This window comes from Colletes gigas, unplaced genomic scaffold (genome assembly GCF_013123115.1).
Source record: "Colletes gigas isolate AHSC1104 unplaced genomic scaffold, ASM1312311v1 Colletes_gigas_Sc00020, whole genome shotgun sequence".
In the NCBI taxonomy this organism is placed as follows: Eukaryota; Metazoa; Arthropoda; class Insecta; order Hymenoptera; family Colletidae; genus Colletes; species Colletes gigas.
In genome coordinates this window covers 2,624,672-2,646,996 of record NW_025106649.1, presented here as the reverse complement: position 1 = coordinate 2,646,996, position 22,325 = coordinate 2,624,672, and the positions used below count along the sequence as shown (strand labels likewise).

The window sequence follows — 22,325 nt, the reverse complement described above, 5'->3', positions numbered from 1 at the left end:
TATTCATTCATTAGGCATTATATATATATTATAACACATACAATTAATATGAAAGGAGCATTTTCAAATATTTTCTATACATTTTATTAAGCATTATTAATTTCATCTACATCTTCATCAATGTAATGATAGCTTAATTAAACGTAAAAACTCGAGAACCTGATATCGCCCCTTGGTATCAAATATGATCTTAGTCCACCAGATAAAGTCAAAAATTAGGATTAATAATGTTAAGTAATCGGTTAATTTATAATAACAGTAAATAATGTAAAATAATAAATTACAATTTGCATTATTAATTCACAATAAAAAAGTATTCTGATGGAATAGACAGCAACATTTAATGGTATGTACCAGTTTTGCATCTGTAAAAGGTTTGATAAATGTCACGAATATCTATATACATATATACATTTTTATTAACTCTAAGATTTATAAAATTATATAAATCTTATAATTATAAAATATATTTCGTATAATAACCATATTCAATTTACATCCAATATCATGAGATGACACCGGGTTCTTGACTACAGATAACCATTCCTTTGTAAACAATAAATCTATAGAGGTTTTGGTTTTTATGGTCATTCGTTAGTAAAAATTTAAAACATACTCTGTTTAAGTTAAACATAGAACGCGGGCAAACTGAATCATATGATTGCAACAGTGGTATTTGTAGAATAAATATCTCTGCGCATCTACGTTGCGCAGCTATCACCAGATTCATTAATATTAGTTCCACTACATAATATTCAAAGACGCTATGATTATGCTCAACAGAAAAATTTTAACATTGTTCTAGACATTCACAAGTCACGCCAAAGAGAATGCTTTACTCGTATTCGCTATGTCTTGAATTTAACGTAAATATCTGTTGAATGTTGGTGGGAATCGCACATGATTCTACACGTTTGAGGGAAATATGGTACGCAAAAGAAAATTCCCTTCTCGCTTCTCGACAAGCTTAAATTTCGAAGTATGTAACCTAAACACAAGTGCCTATCAAATAAGAACAATATTCTATTCTATCAAAAGCTCTGCAATATGAAAATTTTGTAGTAGATTATGATTTCAGGAAACTATTATTCTATCATTGCATTTTAAGAATAAATTACGTAGAACGGCACGCATAAGTCGCTATGATGTAACAATGCTTTGTCAATAATTTCGCAATATGTGAAGTTTAAAATAGTTAATCAATTTATGGATTGAACTGATTATTGATTAAAAGTGTTTTATTGCATTTTAAGAATAAATTTTAATACGTATGATAGAAACATGGCGAATTTTACATAATAAGAATTAACAGCAGCCACACGACATTTTAATTTTACAGTTAGAGCTAAATTTACGTGAGAGCAAACGATAAACTCTATGGAGTCAATGGGGAGCAGAACCATTGAATAATTTAAAAAATTACTAAAGAATTCATAGTTATCATATTTCGGTGTAGCATTCCATACAAACTAATAGAGTAGAGACTGATATAATTGTTAACAAGTTTTATAATTTAAAAGCAAGGAAAGTAAATTGAAAAAAAAATTATGCCTACGCTTGCCAGTAATTTGTGCAATAATATTGTTATATAACAAAATGTTATTATATTTTGTCCAATACATATTATTTTAAACCTAAAAACTCAGGTTTCATTTATTTTTAATTTGCAACATATGTTATGTGTGGGTGCCTAACCTGGAAATTGTATCGGAAGAGTCAGAACGCGAACAATGCTAGTGCTCTCCTCCATCCTCCATCCCTTATCACATTTGAAAATACCCTTCTGAAAAAATGATGTCAAATTCCGATCCACTCTCGCCCTAAAACAAAATATAAATACAAAAAAGCAAATTACAAAATTTTCGTTTAAAACTTAATTATTAATTAACTTATTCTTTAATATAATATACAATATTTAAACAATAATTGACATGGCAATGAATGTTTGCGATTCTCATTTTGTTTTTTTGATACTACAATTCTATCACATCTTTCGGCCATTTATTTTCAAAGGAAATTGGATTTAAAATTTATTTATTTATAAATAAAGTGTAGTTACTAGTTTTAAAACACTGTGGATCGCGCAGTTTTCCCAGCGAAGAAATACTGTACGAGCTGCAAGTTATGACGTAGTGTATACGTCATTATTTTTCTTATCGCTTTCAGCGCCAAATCGAAAACATAAGTGATGCTTGCAAGCGCTTAAAGCGCGTGGGCGTTCAAACTGAACGCACCCTAGGATATAAGCGTCAGGCAAAACAGGTTGATTAGGTACAGAGATGCCAGAAAAGCACCGCCGGGTGCACACGCACACATGCCAGATACGCGTACGTGAGCTCGTGGAGTTTCGGAAAGTCGACAAAGGCAAACTGACGCATGGCCTCTTTCTCGATTCTCCGAAGCTGCCCGAAGTAATTTCAGATCGCCTCGTGGGAGTCGAGAGAGAAAGGCTCACATTTGCCTTCTCGCTCTAAACAACTGAAATCCGACCTCCCGTCAACGGCATACGATTTAGATTCTCGAGCCGAGATTCTCGACTGCCCAGGCATTTTTACTTTCCGACCTATGTAGGCGCACATAAGCAAAGTACCCATAATGAAAAAAAAATTTTGTAAAATTTATTTTACGGAAATACACGTTTTAAGACCTCCTGATCATATTTTAATTATTGAAAAAAAAGAAATTTTTTTTATTAGTCCCATGTATGAGCGTGCATATGTTGTTGGATCCCGGGTTGCGGGATTAAGAACAACACTTTACTAGAGAGACTGGTGGTTTTATTCGATCGTTACGGCAAGTTCCGCACGTTAGTACAAACTACAGAGATCTGACTTGAGTCCAAAAATGTGCGTCGTTTATATACAGGGTGAGGCATTTTAAACAGGTCACCTGAATAACTCGCTTGTTTTTGAAGATAGGAGAAAATGCATTAGACCAAACTTATTTGGTATCGGGGGGCTCATAATCTGGTATTACCAATTTTTTTGTAGGTGGAGGCGTCAAGGAGATATGAAGGTCAACTTTGTTTTTTTAAATGGAACAGTATATTTTATTACTTACATTCTGATAGAGTGTTTCAAGGCGAATACAATGACCTATTATTAAGGTCATTCAAGGTCACCCAAAGTGAACTGCAATAGAAAATAAATTGTCTCAAAGCACTCTTCGAACACTTGGATACTTTGATACTGCTATTACAAGTGTTCAAAATGGCGACCTTGAACATGGATACATAGTCTAAATCGTTGCAATACTGATGACACTGCCTGGCAAATTTCATTTGTATCTATTACAGAGCAAGCTCTTCTTATACGTTCTTGCATGTCAAGTTTGGTAGTTGGTTTTTCGCGGTACACTTCTGCCTTTAATTTTCCCCACAAATAAAAATCGAGAGGTGTCAGGTCTGGGGATCGTGCCGGCCATTTGTTACTTCCTGATCGACCTACCCAAGAATCTCCAAATTTTCTATTTAGAAATTCTGTAACATTGCGTGCTGAATGAGCAGGGCATCCGTCTTGCTGGAACCACATGGATTGTCGTATGTCCAGTGAAGTGTCTTCTAACAATTCTGGCAAAACGTCTTCTAAGATTCTCAGGTACTTACTACTATTTAGCGTGCCATCAATAAAATATGGACCAATTATTTTATTATGAAGAAGACCGCACCAGACGTTTACAGACCAAGGTCTCTGTTTGTCGACTTCTCTCAACCATCGTGGATTATCTACCGACCAGTAGTGCATGTTGTGACGGTTAATTGCTCCATGGTTTGTAAATGTGGCCTCATCGGTAAATAACAATTTACTCAAGAACATTTCATCGTCTTGTAGTTTTTGTAAGCCCCATTCACAAAATTGTAAACGTTTTGTATAATCATTTTCAGTTAATTGTTGATGAAGTGATATGTGGAACGGATGAAATTTGTTAATGTGTAATATTCGTAAAATACTTCGTTGACTGATGCCACTTTCGCGTTCCAGTTGTCTTGTACTAACATGTGGATCTTGTATTACAGCTGCTACAATATTTATCGAGTTTCCATCATCAGTTGCTCGTTTGGCAAGATTACGTGTTTTGTTATCCACAGTTCCAGTTTCTTGGAACTTTTTTATAATGTTTGTAAAGACAGAAAGTGAAGGTCTATTATTACGATCGGGAAATCTTTCACTATACACACGTACCGCTTCCCTCATAATTCTATGACATTCACCATAAATAAGAACCATTTCTACTTTCTCTGCTATCGTGTAACGCATTTTAGAAAACTAAACACTTAGACTGAATAAATGTTACGAAGCTGTGCTCTAGTCGGTAGTAAAATTACCAATAATGTTTGAGGATACGGATAAGCGTACAATGTGATTGAATGTTTGTTTATCTTTTGTGACCCGTGTCACGCAATACACACACGTGATACACAAGTATTCGAAATGTACTCTGACACAATTTATTTTCTATTGCAGTTGACTTTGGGTGACCTTGAATGACCTTAATAATAGGTCATTGTATTCGCCTTGAAACACTCTATCAGAATGTAAGTAATAAAATATACTGTTCCATTTAAAAAAACAAAGTTGACCTTCATATCTCCTTGACGCCTCCACCTACAAAAAAATTGGTAATACCAGATTATGAGCCCCCCGATACCAAATAAGTTTGGTCTAATGCATTTTCTCCTATCTTCAAAAACAAGCGAGTTATTCAGGTGACCTGTTTAAAATGCCTCACCCTGTATTTGAGGGTGACAATGGTGGCGTACGGAATGAGTAACCGGGTACAGGATGAGTAAGCGGGTACAGGAGGCTAGAAAGGCTGGAGTTTGAAACCTATGACTGGGATGTTTGTGTAAGGATGATTCTAGTGCGGTATCTATGTTGGCTTATGAGTTAGTCATACAACAATGTACATATATTATTAATACGATTTTTCAAAATCAAAATACTTTAGATTGAAAATTAATAAATTAAAATGAGATTCTACTCTTTACCAGTATTGTGCACGCTGTGGTATTTTTCAATAAGAAGAGTTCTTACTTTTATAACATAAACAAAACAGTAGAATTAATAATTGCAGAAATTAATTAATAATGATTTTCCTCGATTGTTTTGAGATAACCGTATCAATTTGTTATGACAAACTAAATAGAACTAACTAGAAACAAAGGAAAAGTGATCCCGTTTGCCAGTTTAATACAAAGTATGGGTTGCATCTTAAATTTTAAAAGGACATAGTCGAATATTTTTAAAGGTACAAAACATAGCGTTTCATTGTAGAACAGTAACATGAGTTAGCAGGTAATGTCATAAAACTGTTTTTCTCAGCTATATCCCTTTTTACCTGAAGTATAAGGTAAAAAGTACGAGCTACAAGGTACGACTATCCGAAAATCGTTCACATTTTATCAATGTAAATGAAGCGGCCTTTCCATCAGAGTTAGATACAAAATTTTGTTATTTCTGTGAAAACAGAACTTTCATTAGATGTAGGTGGTGCTTGAAATTGTTATGTTTTCACTGTTTTTACGAAAAGTACCATCCAGATTCATGTACTTCGTACATTGAAAATAACATATGTTAAATTCAATTTAAAAAAAAAAATATTCGAAGGTCAGACAAAAATATAATGTCACATTTAGTGTACGATTAAAATATGATTGAAAAAATAAAAAAAAGGATTTGTTTTGGCAGGGTTTGAACCTGCAGAGCAGAAGAAGCTCGGAACTTGCAGGCAAATACCTTGTCATTCACGCCACGCTGGTTGTTGAATGTATTTCTATTTCTGAAGATAAGTATCTGTAATAACTTTATTAATATTTCAAAGTAAAACCTAACCCAAAATCGGGTACCATTCCAACTTTTCCTTGTTAGAACCGAGTTTTCAATTTGTCTTAGCGAAAATCGTAATCACATTTTGCACATTATTCTAAAACATTTGTGGTATTCGTTTTCAATGCGATTTAAGTAAGCATGTAATGTATAAGATTTCATTTAATTTTTTCTTTTCTAGAGAAGATAGAGAAAAAGTTTATATAATTTTTTTTATATGTAAGGCGTCGGGAAAAGGCGAGGCCCAAGCCGAGGCGCTGGCAAGGGACCGCGTCTGGCCTTCGTCCGTCAACACTCCCACCCCTACCGATGGGGGAGAAGGCTGACGACAAAGGCGTGGGTCTAGGCCCAGGACGGGCTCATTTGTTTTTCCGACGCTGAAAGAACGGGAATAAAGCATGTATACGAATACCCTACGTATTTCTTAATTCCTAATTCCATTCTACGCGTCTGTATAACATATATAAAATTTAATTCGTCCTAAGATTTATATGAAACATTTAAAAGATTTTTTATACATTATGCCTATACATATATCGGAACAACTATGAAACAAGAGGTATAATCATTATTATCCATGGACTGATTATAGTCAAAGTCTAACCGGACTTTGAAATGAGAACATAAAACTTAAATGTAAAGTTTCATTTAAATTCATTTAGCTATTTATACTCAATCGTAATAATAATATACATATGTGTGCTCATACATGGGAATAAAAAAATTTCTTTTTTTTCAATAATTAAAATATGATCAGGAGGTCTTAAAACGTGTATTTCCGTAAAATAAATTTTACAAAATTTTTTTTTCATTATGGGTACTTTGCTTATGTGCGCCTACATAGGTCGGAAAGTAAAAATGCCTGGGCAGTCGAGAATCTCGGCTCGAGAATCCAAATCGTATGCCGTTGACGGGAGGTCGGATTTCAGTTGTTTAGAGCGAGAAGGCAAATGTGAGCCTTTCTCTCTCGACTCCCACGAGGCGATCCGAAATTACTTCGGGCAGCTTCGGAGAATCGAGAAAGAGGGCATGCGTCAGTTTGCCTTTGTCGACTTTCCGAAACTCCACGAGCTCACGTACGCGTATCTGGCATGTGTGCGTGTGCACCCGGCGGTGCTTTTCTGGCATCTCTGATTAGGTAGTTGGCAGTGTTACCAGATCGGGCACTGGGTACACCAGGAACTCCTCATTCCACTTTCGCACACTACGTCTAATCTTGTATACGTAAGCTTGTAGAGTTTCAAAGAGTCGAGAAAGACAAACTGATACTCACCCCCTTTTCCACTTCTCCGAACCTGCCCGAAGTGAACGCAGATGCACTTCTCATCGTCTTGAAGGAGTCAAAGAGAAAGGTTCACATTCATTTTCCTTCTTGCTCTCGATAGTGCTAAAATCCGACCCCGCGTCAACGGCATACTTGAACGGAGACTTGAACTCGAAATCGTATTTGCATACCGATTGTCGCGAGGACGGATTTCGGATTTCAACTGTTGCAAGAGTGAGAAGGAGAGGCACACTCGCCTTCTTTCTCGATTCTCCGAAGTATCGAGCTCACGTTCACGCGGTTCACGCGACTTGTGCAGTAGTATGTGCCTGCTTTCCCCACCACTCCGCTGAGCACTAAAAGAAATTCGTCGTTACTAGTGTCGCTGTCGATGCTCCCAATATGCCAAATCTGGCCACACTGCCCGGTGACCGGTGTCCGATCCAGTGTGGCCAGATCTGGCATAATTGAGTGCATCGACGTCGACATTAGTAACGATGAACTTCCTTAGCGTCTAACGGAGTGGTGGGGATAGCAGGCATATACATACTACCGCTCGAGCCACGCATGCGTGAGCTCGACACTTCGCGCAGCTTCGGGAAAACGATAAAGAACGCTAGCGTGAGCCTTTCCTTCTTGCTCTTGTAACAACTGAAATACGATCTCGCGATAATCGGCATACGATTCCAAGTCTCGACTGCTCCAGCATTTTTACTTTCCGACCTATGCAAGGTGAAAGGAAAGTACCATAACGAAGAAAAATTTCGAAAACTTTTTTTAGCGAAAATACACGTTTTAAGACCCACTGATCATATTGTGACTGTTAAAAAAAGAAATTTTTTTCTGTGCCTAAACGACTGAATGTATTTCAATGAAACTTTACATTTATGTTTTATATTCCCGTTTCAATGTCTGATTAAATTTTGAGCGTGATCAGCTCCCGGATAGTGATGATTATACGTGTTATAGTTTTATAATTACGATCTAAATAGGAGAATTAATTGCTACAGAAATAGATTAATCCTGACTTTTTCCGCTATGTTTTTCAATAACCGTATCAATTTGTTACACAGAATCAAATGTTATACAGGATGTACGGCCGCCCCTGGGAAAAATTTTAATGTGAGATTCTAAAGGCCAAAATAATACGAAAATCAAGAATATCAATTTTTTGATTGAGGCTCCGTTATAAAGTTATTAAAAAATTTCAAATCATTCTGATAAAATTATTTTTAGTTGCGGTGGTCAGTTACAATCATTTTTGGTAAATACACATAACCCTGAAAACCTACGCACTTTCGAGAAAAAAATTTCTGACCGAAAATCTAACGCGAGACCAGAAATGCACCCCCGAAATTTCATGCGAATCTTTAAAATGTCGTCACTTCTAAACGGATTGGGGGATTTTAATGTTTCAAACGGCAAAGAACGCGTATTTTGGTGAAGAATATGTAGAAATTCTAAAAATATTGGAAAAGTTGTTCCTTAACCCCGTAAAGTGATAAAAATTGTCCAATTTTCAAACGGCCATAACTCCTACAATACTGAATGGATTTGATTGAAATTGTTTTCTGAAGTAGAACTCATAGGTGTCTACAAAAAAGTATTAGACAACTTTTTCTGTTTAGTGCTAACCAAATTTATTAAAAATGAAAAACGAATTTGTAAGAAAAATCGACAGGAGGCAGGTGCCTAAATTTTTTGACGAAAAAAAAAATTTGAAATCGTTTTGGAAAAATTATTATTAGTTACGGGGGTCGATTACAATAATTTTTGGTGAACAAATATACCCTCGAAATTCTACGCACTTTCGAGAAAAAAATTCGAGTAGGTCGAAAAATTTTTCAAGAAAATTAAAATATTTCACATCATTCTGGAAAAATTATTATTAGTTCCGGGGGTCGATTACAATCATTTTTGGTGAACAGATATACCCCCGAAATCCTACGCATTTTCGAGAAAAAAATTCAGAAAGAGGCCTAAATTTTTCGACGAAAAAAGAATTTCTTTTTTTTTTAATAGTCACAATATGATGAGGGGGTTTTAAAACGTGTATTTCCTACAAAAAAAGTTGTGTATTCCTACAAAATAATTTTTTCCAGAATGATTTGAAATATTTTAATTTTCTCGAAACATTTTTCGACCTACTCAAATTTTGTTTTCGAAAGTGCGTAGGATTTCGAGGGTATGTCTAATGACTAAAAATAATTGTAATTAACTCCCACAATCGAAAATAAGTTTTTCAGAACGATTTGAAATTTTTTTTTTCGCCGAATTTAAGCACCCTGTCGATTTTTCTTACAAATTCGTTTTTCATTTTTAATAAATTTGGTTAGCACTAAACAGAAAAAGTTGTCTAATACTTTTTTGTAGATACCTATGAGCTCTACTTCAGAAAACAATTTCAATCAAATCCATTCACTATTGTAGGAGTTATGGCCGTTTGAAAATTGGACCATTTTTATCACTTTACGGGGTTAAGGAACAACTTTTCCAATATTTTTAGAATTTCTACATATTCTTCACCAAAATACGCGTTCTTTGCCGTTCGAAACATTAAAATCCCCCAATCCGTTTAGAAGTGACGACATTTTAAAGATTCGCATGAAATTTCGGGGGTGCATTTCTGGTCTCGCGTTAGATTTTCGGTCAGAAATTTTTTTCTCGAAAGTGCGTAGGTTTTCAGGGTTATGTTTATTTACCAAAAATGATTGTAACTGACAACCGCAATTAAAAATAATTTTATCAGAATGATTTGAAATTTTTTAATAACTTTATAACGGAGCCTCAATCAAAAAATTGATATTCTTGATTTTCGTATTATTTTGGCCTTTAGAATCTCACATTAAAATTTTTCCCAGGGGCGGCCGTACATCCTGTATAACATTTGATTCTGTGTAACAAATTGATACGGTTATTGAAAAACATCGCGGAAAAAGTCAGGATTAATCTATTTCTGTAGCAATTAATTCTCCTATTTAGATCGTAATTATAAAACTATAACACATATAATCATCACTATCCGGGAGCTGATCACGCTCAAAATTTAATCAGACATTGAAACGGGAACATAAAACATAAATGTAAAGTTTCATTGAAATACATTCAGTCGTTTAGGCACAGAAAAAAAATTTCTTTTTTTTAACAGTCACAATATGATCAGTGGGTCTTAAAACGTGTATTTTCGCTAAAAAAAGTTTTCGAAATTTTTCTTCGTTATGGTACTTTCCTTTCACCTTGCATAGGTCGGAAAGTAAAAATGCTGGGGCAGTCAAGACTTGGAATCGTATGCCGATTATCGCGAGATCGTATTTCAGTTGTTACAAGAGCAAGAAGGAAAGGCTCACGCTAGCGTTCTTTATCGTTTTCCCGAAGCTGCGCGAAGTGTCGAGCTCACGCATGCGTGGCTCGAGCGGTAGTATGTATATGCCTGCTATCCCCACCACTCCGTTAGACGCTAAGGAAGTTCATCGTTACTAATGTCGACGTCGATGCACTCAATTATGCCAGATCTGGCCACACTGCTGGTAACACTAGTAGTTGGTAGGCGTGAAACTAACATGGTGAATTGAAAACGCATATGAATGTTAGTTTGACTGCTCAGAAAAAGAGATATTTCTACTTACTCAAAATGAAGGAAATAAATTAATACGGGAATTAATAAATACGCCATATGTAAGTTTTATATTTAACGTATATTGTGAAAATATGGCAGAATCTGTTGGACCAATACTTCACGTGATTGTAGTTGGATTTCATCACAAAAAAGGATGTCAAGTAAGTTACTGTTATTATCTTATTATTCTTCTTAAAAAAGCTAATGATCATTCTTTCTCTATGAGTATGGATTTTTCACTGTACAGTTTTGACAACAATATCTCATACAAAGTATTGCCAGTGCATATATTTTAAAATTTTACAAATTGAAAATGAATTATTTTATAGCACTTATTTTTGCTACACAGCACTATATTTACTTGAATAAATTAATATATGTATGCGGTAAATATACAGGTCAAACTATTTAAATGGGAATGTCAACGTACTCTATTGCATATAAATATAAGAAAAAACTATGTGTGCAATATTATATTGTTAAGGATTAAAAATAATATTAAGAAAAAAATGTTTATAAGGTAATTTTAAGTATCGTATATTTATTTTGTTTTGACACGTCTTATTTAAAATTTTTGAATTGGAAATATACTTTATTGAAAGAGATATTCTAAAATTCCATTAACGCAACAAACAATTTCTTTATTTCCCATATAAAATACATTGTGATGTATTTATTATTCAAAAATATTTCTTTGACATAGAAACTAATTTTCTCATGAGAAATCATCTTCTATCCGCTTGTATGTTTTTCGATCGTATCCTATATAAAAAATTATATATGGCTACACTTAAAAAAATACATTTGCAATTTTGAAAAAAAGATCCTTAAGAAAATTCTGCTCATAACTATATTGTCCTTCGAGTGATTTTTCTTATATCCATACACAATAGAAAAATGTAGATATCTCATTTAAATCGTTTATCCTGTGTACACGAGATAAATACATGTAAAGTATCCTAAGATTTTCCAGTCAAGCTACCCCAATATGTTCTACAAGTAGAAATAAAGGAAAGAGTTATATAAACATAAGCTAATAAATGCTTTATTAAGTTCTAATTTGCTAATTTCATATGCAAATGTTATATGTAGTTTATCTTTTGCAATTATTTGGTCAAAGTGTTAATTAATAATGCTATAATACAAAAGTGATATAACGAATTTCAATTTTACAATATTTTTGAATACCAATCATTAATTTATTAGGTAGAATATTCATTTCCTCCCTTGGTACCTGGGGCTCCAAACGAATGTCCACCAGGCTGGAAATATTTGCCAACTCTTGCTTTACCAGATGGATCTCACAATTATGATGAAGATACAGTTTACTTCCATTTACCTAGTCTAAATGATGCAAAACGTACAATATATGGTATTTCATGTTTTAGACAAATCCCTGTTGAGGTAATTACAATTTTAATATACAGCCTTTCAATGTATAATAGTTCAATTTGTTTAAATTTATTTTGTTACATGACAATACATTTTTCGTTTTTATTGTGCATCATTTTTATCATTTCAATTGATCCATATGAGTATCTAGAAAATTCTTAATGATATCACAGAATGCTTCAAATGAAAGTTGAAGAGCTTTAAAGAGACCCATCTTTCATACCGCATTGAAACTACAGAAAATATAAAAACAATGAACTACATTTATTTATATAATCCTATACCCTGTATCTAGATCATAGCAATATTTACTTACACAGAACATATACATAGTATTTCCTCCGATTTTAATGAAACCGCAGAATTGTAGAAAAGCCATGAATAAGGAATAGATACATATTTTTTTTAACACAGATAATTCAAATTTAAAGGGGTCAAGCTAGATTTGGACGTTTAAGCTTTTTAATGCTATTTATCTTAAGAATTATCAGATATAAAAAGAAGTCAACAAATTATATAAAATTAATTAAAAACAGTAAAAAATTATTGTTAAACCATGTCATTTAACATTTAAACAATTCATTTAAACCATCATCTATCGGTTAGAAAATTTCTACGGTTCGTTTTATATTTGAATATCTAAACTGTCTCTACTTGTGAAAAGATCATGTTCATAATATAATGTTAGCCACATAACTTTTCAATTTTTGCTTAAAATATTCTGGTGATATGTACTTGCATGGTTTGATTGAAATGAAAAAGTCTGCATAATGTATATAATATGAAATAGATAAAGAAATGGCAGTATAATATATTGATTGTTTCTGTTACATTTTGAAATTTTTAATAAGTTAGAAAATTTAAATGGAAACATATTTTTAGTAAGTTATGGTTTAATACATTATAGATATTGGTCACTTGTTTTTAACTCACTCTCTGACCATGTGCTGTATATGGCATCCTGATACTTATTAAGAGGAATCTTGGACAGGATGGAAATTTGATAACTTCATGATACTCAGGATGAATCACAGTACTTCGCTTCTGTTATTTCTATCATTAAAGTAATGAGACATTTTATGAGCTATTAAGATAATTTTTAACCTTATTATACAGAGTGTTTGGCCAACCCTGGGGAAAATTTTAGTGGGAAATTCCAGAAGCCAAAATAAGACGAAAATCAAAAATACCAATTTGTTAATTGAAGCTTCGTTAAAAAGTTATTAACGTATAAAATTCCATCTGTAGAACGGCAATCTGTGAATAGTCGCGTGCATGCGATAGTGGTTTTCACTCAGCATGAAAAACAGTTTTGTGAATGAGAACCACTGTCACGTGTACGCAGTAGTTCGCAGATTGCCGTTCTACAGGTGGAACTTTAAACGTTAATAACTTTTTAACGAAGCCTCAATCAAGAAATTGGTATTCTTGATTTTCGTTTTATTTTAGCCTCTAGAATCTTCCATTAAAATTTTTCTTACGGGTCGCCGAACACTCTATAGAGGGTGTTCGGGGAAAAATTGTAGTGAGAGATTCTAGAGGCCAAAATAAGACGAAAATCAAGAATACCAATTTGTTGATTGAGGCTTCATTAAAAAGTTATTAACAATTAAATTCAAAAATTTCAAATCGTTTTGAAAAAATTATTTTCGGTTGCGGGGGTCAATTACAATCATTTTTGGTGAATAGACATACCCCCGAAATCTTGCGCATTTTGGAGAAAAAAATTCGGTACGGGCAGAACTTTAAAGTTAATAACTTTTTAAGGAAGCCTTCATTAACAAATTGGTATCTTGATTTTCGTCTTATTTTGGCCTCTAGAATTCCCCATTAAAATTTCTCCCAGGTGTGGCCGAACACCCTGTATATGACCTTGAATACGAGTATTAATTTCGGCGAAACGTAACACTCTGAATGAATGCCAGCAGTTTCTAAAGTAACTTTACATAGAATAATATGTTCTGACAATAAAAAATTTTCTACTCAAAATCATTTAAATTTCATGTTACACAATTCATTGATTTTGATTCAGTACCCATTAAAGGATAGATAAAAGAAACCGTAATGTTGTGTATATACAAATTGAAGATGGCCTTGGAAATTCACGCAAAAAGAAGTTATAAAAAATTTCTGCACCATGTCATTCCAAGTGAAAAAATATTGATCAATACAGTAACAATGAAAATAATATGAATGGTCAAGTTACGTGGTTCACTCAGTATAGAAAATTCTTTTATTGTCACTGGTTTGAGATCGAGCGGTGACACAATGAAAAAGTGGGAAGCGAAATTTACCAGCAACTTATCTTTCCTTGACACGACACTCGCTGGTGTTTCTATACATCGAGAACAAAAGTGAAAATCGTGAAGTGGGTGTTCCATGCATACACAGGACAATCCAATAATTTTAACCGCTTTAAATATTCCCGTTATTTTGTGAAATATGGAAAACATTTATTCGCAAAAGTTACATCCAACGAAGGGTACCACATCATGGTAGTAATAATATTTTTGTAGATGAAAGGGTTTCGGTAATTTCAAGGTTGATATTTAGACGATTTCAATGACAACAAAATAAAACATGAACGTTATGAACTTAACCAATTTGTGAGATCTAGGTCAATTTTATAACCATTCTTTTTAAATAAATTTTTCCGAGTCGAAGCTGCAAAATCCCGTTGTGTTGGTCATGACATAATTTTTTTGCACTATCTATACTAGTGCCTCGAATAATATTCCATAATTATCACCGTCACTTAATTTTATGAGAGAAATATTTCACAATAAATAATGGTGTACAATCACGGTACTTTTTATTTTTATAAATGTGAAGAGGTGCTCAAGTTACTATCCATTCGTAATTAACGCAACATTGAAATGTGATAAAATTAATCTATAAATGATAAGAAATGTATTGACTCACTATTAGTCGTCTGTTCGACGCACAAGAACAACTAATGTCGAAACCGTCCTCTATTTTACGGGTCTGTTTACCGCGGCGAGTGAGTCAGACTACAGGCCATAAATTTCGACCGAGACTTTGGCGGCTTTAATTGTAACGTATCATATTTCGAGAAGAGAAGACAAAGCCACTGTTCTTTTTCATTCGAACGGTTTATATGAACTAAACTCGCTCCGATTAAAATTCTCTATCATTGATTCTTTTATTCTAAACGTATAAGAGTGATTATAAAAATTATTTTGTTTTACGCTATTATGCATAATACTGACATCCTAAATTCTATTATTTATCATTCCATTATATTATTATACTTGTTTCAGAAATAAAATACGGTAGTCCCTCGATTATCCGACCTCCTGATCATAAAATAAACAGCCCATTTATTACAATAGTGGTACGTCTCGAAAAGACGCAGCTTGAAAATTTAAATTGTTTACCAACTTGCTTTATGGTCATCAATAAGTGTTACAAGTAGCCGGTGAAACAACTGTTATAAAACTGAAAAGTAAAAAAAGCTTTTTAACGATAAGAGACAAGTAAAAGTTATACACAATGTATGCGAAAATTAGTTTCTAGAACATTAATAAACTGAAGTTTTACTGAAAAATTCAATTCGATAAATATTCACGAAATTTGTTATTCAAATATACAACAAATAAGACATTATTTAATATACATAGATGATGTTTAATTTTTTAAATTGCTAGAAACATTATTGCATTTTCATATACAGGGTGTTCGGCCACCCGTGGGAAAAATTTTAATGGGGGATTCTAGAGGCCAAAATAAGACGAAAATCAAGAATACCAATTTCTTGATTGAGGCTTTGTTAAAAAGTTATTAACATTTAAAGTTCCGTCCGTACTGAATTTTCTTCTCGAAAATGCGCAGGATTTCGGGGGTATGTCTATTCACCAAAAGTGATTGTAATTGACACCCGCAACCGAAAATAATTTTTCTAGAACGATTTGAAATTTTTTTTTTCTGCCGAAAAATTTCACACCTTCTCGAATTTTTCTCTAAAAAAATCAAAAATGATTGTAATTGACCCTCGCAACCGAAAATAATTTTTCCAGATCGATTTGAAATTTTGGAATTTAATTGTTAATAACTTTTTAACGGAGCCTCCATCAACAAATTGGTATTCTTGATTTTCGTCTTATTTTGGCCTCTAGAATCCCTCATTAAAATTTTTCCCAGGGGTGGCCGAACATCCTGTATTTGTTTAAGTATTAAAATAGATCACTCTGTGTGTTATATCATTCGAAGACTTGTTAATTTAAAGATTACTCTTCGTTCAAGTACCAGGTGCCGAATAAAATGTTATTTTTCAGAAAAACAAGTGGTCAGTAATATTCGAAGATGGGGGGCGGGAGTGTCTTACAATTAGACAGCTCCTGAAACCTGATTATTTGAACCACAACTCAGGAAAAGCATGTTTTCTCTTTGGCTTCATTATTTATAAGTAATATAAAAGGATTTAATTTAATACAATAAAAAAATATATATTTTTATAATACTATGTATACAAGATATATACAAATTATGGAATTAGCGTGATATTTATTTGCAATCTTAAGGTACAATAATATTAACGATCGTTGAATTTTTAGAAATTAAAAAACCGTACATCCGACATAACAAGGGGAACTGTACAAAAATCTGTCTGTGTATTAAGTACTTTACCATTGTATGGCCACATTCAAGTCAAAATGGCTTTAATAACGCATGCATACTTCGATGAAGGTGATTTTAGTAAAGTATCGTTATTGGAAGATACTTATCATCATCTTAATTCTTGTATGAGTAGTGAGAGTCAAATACCACCGCAGCTCTTTGTCGGTAATTATAAAATAGTGGCAAACCTTTCTTGATATTAAAGTTTTCAAATACATGATACGAACAAACGTTTTATATAATCAATATTAACATTTACAGGATTATCTGCAAGAGACTTTATTCTGCAATTTCGGCATAAAGTTCTTTTGTTGTTTAAACTACTTTTATTAGAAAAAAAAATAGTTTTCTATCAATCACCGGTGCAACCATTATGTGCGGCAATATTAACATTACTTTCGTTATATCCGGGTATGATTGAACATGGCTTGCAACAAGCTGCTTATGTTAGGTAATATACACAGTATTAAATAACAAACTAAAGGTACATTCTTCCTTACACTAAATGTGTAATTTTTTTTTTATTAGACCATCTAGACCAATGTCTCCTATTCCATCATTTGATGAAGAAGAAATATCAATAAATAATATTGATAATAATGTATCTTCTATAAATTCTGTTAAAGATAACATATCAGATACATTGAAAGAGCATGTTAATGGTAATTCTAATAAAAATTCATTGTGTATAAATGATAATAAGCCTGTTGAAACCATCGAGGACAAATTCGAGGATGGATTTAGAGACATGACCTTACAAAAAAATAACAATGAAAATGAAAATTTAAATATGAAAGTTATCGAAGTCGAACCCGTGCAAGAATGTACAGAGTCATATACAGAAGAAAATAATTCTTTATATTCTGGGAAACCAAATGAATATGTACACAGAGTACAAAGTGTAACAACAATCACATTAGGCACAACAGATACAGACAATACATTACCGCGTGATACAAGTAATGACGCACTTTCAGATGCACGTTTAACAAACAATATTACTCAAATTGCTCATATAAATCCAGAACTTTGTGGCTTACCTTTAAATCTGTTTATGAAGGTACGAGAATATGAACAACGTTATTACTATCATTGCGAATATATAAAACAACAAATGATTAATGATTTACGAATTTCCTTAAGGGTTACCTATGTTTACCATATCTGTCCTTACCATATTTGGATCTCTTGGCAGATATTAATGTTAGAGGATACATAGTGGGAGTAACAAATATTTTATTCAAACAAAAAAAACAACTTATTGATGTATTGGTAGAGGTAAGTTTATATTCGGGTTTTTTTTAATGAAAAGTAGTTTTGAAACAAACTGATTAAAATTTTTACCGCGATTACAAAGGTTGACAATACACGAATAGAAACAACTGATCCAGAATTGAGAAGGCAATTACATCTCACAACAGAGGATCTAAGATTTGCTGATTACATAGTTAGACATGTATCAGAACCTCGTAAAGATATTTTCTTGGATGGTGTGGGATGGGAAGGTGGCGATGAATGGATTAGAACTCAATTTCGAGTCTATTTATTGAGTATGTTGCGAACATCTATGCAACAAGATAGTCGTCAGTCTGATCACTATAACTCCGCATTTATTGCTGCTTGGCGTTTGACAAATAACTATAAAATGTGGAGTAATTCTAACAAACCAGAAATCAATAATATAGAACCTGGTCATCCATTTGCAGGACAGTTATCGGTGCAAGATATGAAATTACGATTATCACAGTAAGTAAAATTACGTAATACATCTATCGGTTGAATAATTATTACAAACTATATTGTGTTTGTAAAACAAATGACACATGTATTGCAGTACAATGCAAAATACAGAAAGTGGTAGAAAGTTAAATCAAGCAATGGCATCAACCGGAAGAGCAGTTGCAACAACAGGGAAAGCCGTAGGTAAGTTGACTTATAAATTTATATGTAGAAAATGTATATTGCGTTTTGTATAATACATTAAAAACAATGTGCTTCGTTTATTAGGTGGCGCGATTTCGCAAGCTAAAGGAGCTTTTTCTAATTGGTGGAGTACATTGACTACGGTACAACCACCAGAGGAAGGAAAACCTGATAATCAAACTCCAAACATACATCAAACATTTTCAACTATAACTGACAACACTGCTATAAAAGACGAAGAAATAAATGTATCTACTAATAACACAAATCTAGGAGTTGTTGTAGAGTAATGTAGAAAACAGCAAAAATTTTAATCATTTATTACAGTGGCTATAAGAAACTTTTTTAAGACCATATATAAAACAGTGATCCTATGCCTACCGTAATAATAAATAGATATGGTAGAGTAAAAATAATTTATTCGTATTATGTAAGATGCTGATGTATAAAATAAGGTGGTTAAATATAACCAGAAACGTTCAGGTAAGAAAACATTAGTTGCAAAATGAACAGTATACATAAAATAGAGCTTGAACAATGTATTAATGTGATAGCATGGAAAAGAAATTATGTATAAAGTTTTTATTAACATTTTACATTGTTAGTTTGCATGTAATATGTTCTGATTATATCTGTTTCTTGATTTGTGACTTCTTTTTTCGATCAAAAAGAAGAAGAAATTAATTTTATTTAATTAAATATACTTTTACTAAGAAGATACAACTACTATTTAATATATACATTTATTATATTTTATTTACACAGAATGATACTCTTAATTGAAAAGTACCTGCAGTTTTATTTTTTGTATATAGAAATAAAACGAAAATATGTATATCTAAATAATGATATTAATTAAAATTTGTTTATAATAATTTGAGTATTGTTAAAAAATGGTGTAATTTATTATTGAAATATTATAATTTTACAAGATTTTACTTTAAATTGTTCAAAATTTCTGACACATAAGTCCTCTATTTTATCAAATTTCCATAATATTATACTTTTACACTTTTTACAAAGCATTATATCTTTAATCGAGAACATAAAAACTTTGATATGTTAGCTTGCAGTCTATAATATTGAAATTTATCTGTGTGATGTATTTATTGTGGTATAAAAATCGGAAAATATCACAAAAATATTAGTCTAATAATTTCTTCTTAGAAGAAAATATTTAAGGAACCTAGTGCAGTTTTATAACTTCCAAAACAAATGATCGTACTTTGTTATTCATAATTTATTATAAACTTAGATTCTATACTTACAATAAGTATGCGGGACTATTTATAATATATTAGATTAGTATGTGTTAGTATACGATGAACGATATATGTATTTAATTAAAGTAGGGAATGCATTTTTAAATTATTTTTCTTTCTTACGAGATATTTAAGTACTAACTTAACAATTTTTCTTGTAACAAATTACAAATTTATGCCTTAAATTTAAGAACATTAAACCGTCATTAATGTGATATATTTTCTACAATGCAATAAAAATGCATTACCTGCTAATAGACTTTAGTTCATAGGGAAGGTTTATTATATTAAATATTAATATAAAGTACTTAAATGACTAAGAATTATATGTAGCAAGTATAACGTTAATTTATTTCAAACCCCAAGTGAATTAGTAATTGTGATATTTTATTTATAACTATCAATATTTATTTCAAACTTATTGGCATACATAAACATAGATTTTATGGTTTATAAGGGTACTGAAAATAAATTTGCGCAAGATCCATTGTTATAGGAAATTACTTATTCGTATAAGACAGGGATTGAAAACAGTTACAATATCGATTGAGATTATTGAAATAGTTATATTTGTTATTTGGAATAATAGTTACATAGATATGAAAAGCGTGAACGCATCGATTCCGATTAGGGTTTTAATATCGATTCTTACATCGGTTTTGTAACTGTTACGTATCGGTTGTGTAACAGTTCCATAAATTACTTTTTAAATAATAAAACTGTTAAATGTGTATCATATCTGTAGGATAGTAGTGTGTAATGTACATTCTTAAAAACTGTTATATATATTTATAAATTTTTTCAATTTTCTTCGATTTCTTACAAATAAATAAATAATTAAATTTGTAAGTTTCTAGAAAATGTATGAAGTTTATAAATTTTCAAAAGATTTAAAGAATAGAGGAGTAATATTACATACAGGGTATTGCAGAAATACATGTAAATAGTTAGGAAGCCGAGATTTAAAGGAATTCGAAATATTCATAACGCGCCTCAATATCGAATTATAGTAATTGTTGGAAAATATTGAGTATTTCTCCAATAGTCTTAAATTTATTTTGTATCCATTTTCGTAAATTTTGGACATTGTTCATTTGTGTTGCATAATAGATTTTGCTATTCTAATATGAGTTCTGATCAGAAGACGGTACATAAAACCATTTTGCTGCTTTTAGAACCGTACTAAACTCTTGAAATTGAGATACTGATTGTGAATTTAGATTATTAATAAATCTTACAATCGATGAAATTTATAAAAATCATGTAATGACAAGATGTACTACTAAGTGTGTAGTAGCATGTGTTGACGAACATTTTTTTTACTTTTTCATAACTCGAAAATTAAGAAATACAGAACATATGTTCATATGACGGTTTTTTTTTTATTGTTTGTAATGTATAGGTTTAACTCCTTAAGTATTTATATGTATTTTTTAAATATTCTGTATACACGATACACATTTAACCGTTTCAGGTTCTAAGAAATCGATGCAGGAACCATTACATAATCGGAACGGAAACCGATATTACTATCATAACCAGAATCGATATGTTTACTTTTTTTGGTTCTCCATAACACCTATTCTGAATAATGGTTCTTCATATCTGTTGTACCAAGAACTTTTATATAACAATTTAAAAGAGTTATTTGTAGACAATTTTCAACCCCTCGTATAAACACTAAGCTTTTATATTATAAAATTATGTCACACTAGTCATCAAACCGCGTATTATATGATTTAAATATATTATACTGAAATTTGTTCTTATTTCGTGAATTTTTAAATGATAATTGAAAGCATGTAAAATAAAACTTATTAATTGTTATCTAAATATGAAACAGGGTTACATAGACATGGTAATGCATTTTGTATTTAAAATAATTTTTGTTTATTTCTAATACTAATTCATTACATCGAATCATAAATTGTATCGAAGAATTATTATTTCGCTTTTTTCTCGTATTTTTTTCAAATCTTTTTTTAATTTCATGGATGAAAAGAATGTGTTTATCACTGAAAATTAATTAACAATACTGTTTTCAATATATAACATATGTATATATAAATATATTTGATGTTTATACATACATACAAACATTTCTGGTGTATTTTGAAACATGAAGGAATGTCAGATATATTGTAAGCAATCATTGATTAAAGTGAGTGTTATTATGTTTACATACCATATTATCAGAAAAGTAAAATAAAAAATAAAAAATTAAGGATTAATCTTTATAAAACTTTGAATCTGAGCCATACCAAAGTGAAAAATAATATTAATTACAGATACATGTTTTGTTATTACTAATAGTTAAATATGTTTTCTACATTTATAGAAAGTTTTTATAGCATAATGTAAATATTTGTGTAACAATAGAAGTTATTTATAATTTGCCATTATCT

General features: G+C 31.8%; 1 protein-coding gene and 1 long non-coding RNA gene across 4 annotated transcripts; one reads left to right on the top strand and one right to left on the bottom strand.

Annotated features, from left to right (window-relative positions):
* Positions 1-53: 53 nt before the first annotated feature.
* LOC122400812 lies at positions 54-7,510 on the bottom strand. The gene is made up of 4 exons (XR_006259393.1): positions 7,281-7,510; positions 7,099-7,241; positions 2,060-2,235; positions 54-1,820 (listed from the first exon to the last, which is right to left on the bottom strand). It is a non-coding gene; the product is annotated as an uncharacterized LOC122400812 (long non-coding RNA).
* A 3,109-nt stretch (positions 7,511-10,619) lies between these two features.
* LOC122400744 (late secretory pathway protein AVL9 homolog) lies at positions 10,620-19,211 on the top strand. 3 transcript variants are annotated; one of them, XM_043402363.1, is made up of 9 exons: positions 10,620-10,866; positions 16,393-16,523; positions 16,672-16,900; positions 16,997-17,186; positions 17,264-17,795; positions 17,879-18,013; positions 18,093-18,481; positions 18,570-18,658; positions 18,743-19,211. In XM_043402363.1, exons 3-9 carry the CDS (start codon positions 16,771-16,773, stop codon positions 18,946-18,948), a joined length of 1,671 nt encoding a protein of 556 aa, XP_043258298.1. In that variant the 5' UTR covers positions 10,620-10,866; positions 16,393-16,523; positions 16,672-16,770; the 3' UTR covers positions 18,949-19,211. The 3 variants fall into 3 exon arrangements, with proteins under 3 accessions (XP_043258298.1, XP_043258299.1, XP_043258297.1); XM_043402364.1 differs by lacking the exon at positions 16,393-16,523 and adding an exon at positions 12,094-12,109; XM_043402362.1 differs by lacking the exon at positions 16,393-16,523 and adding an exon at positions 11,912-12,109.
* The last annotated feature ends 3,114 nt before the right edge of the window (positions 19,212-22,325 follow it).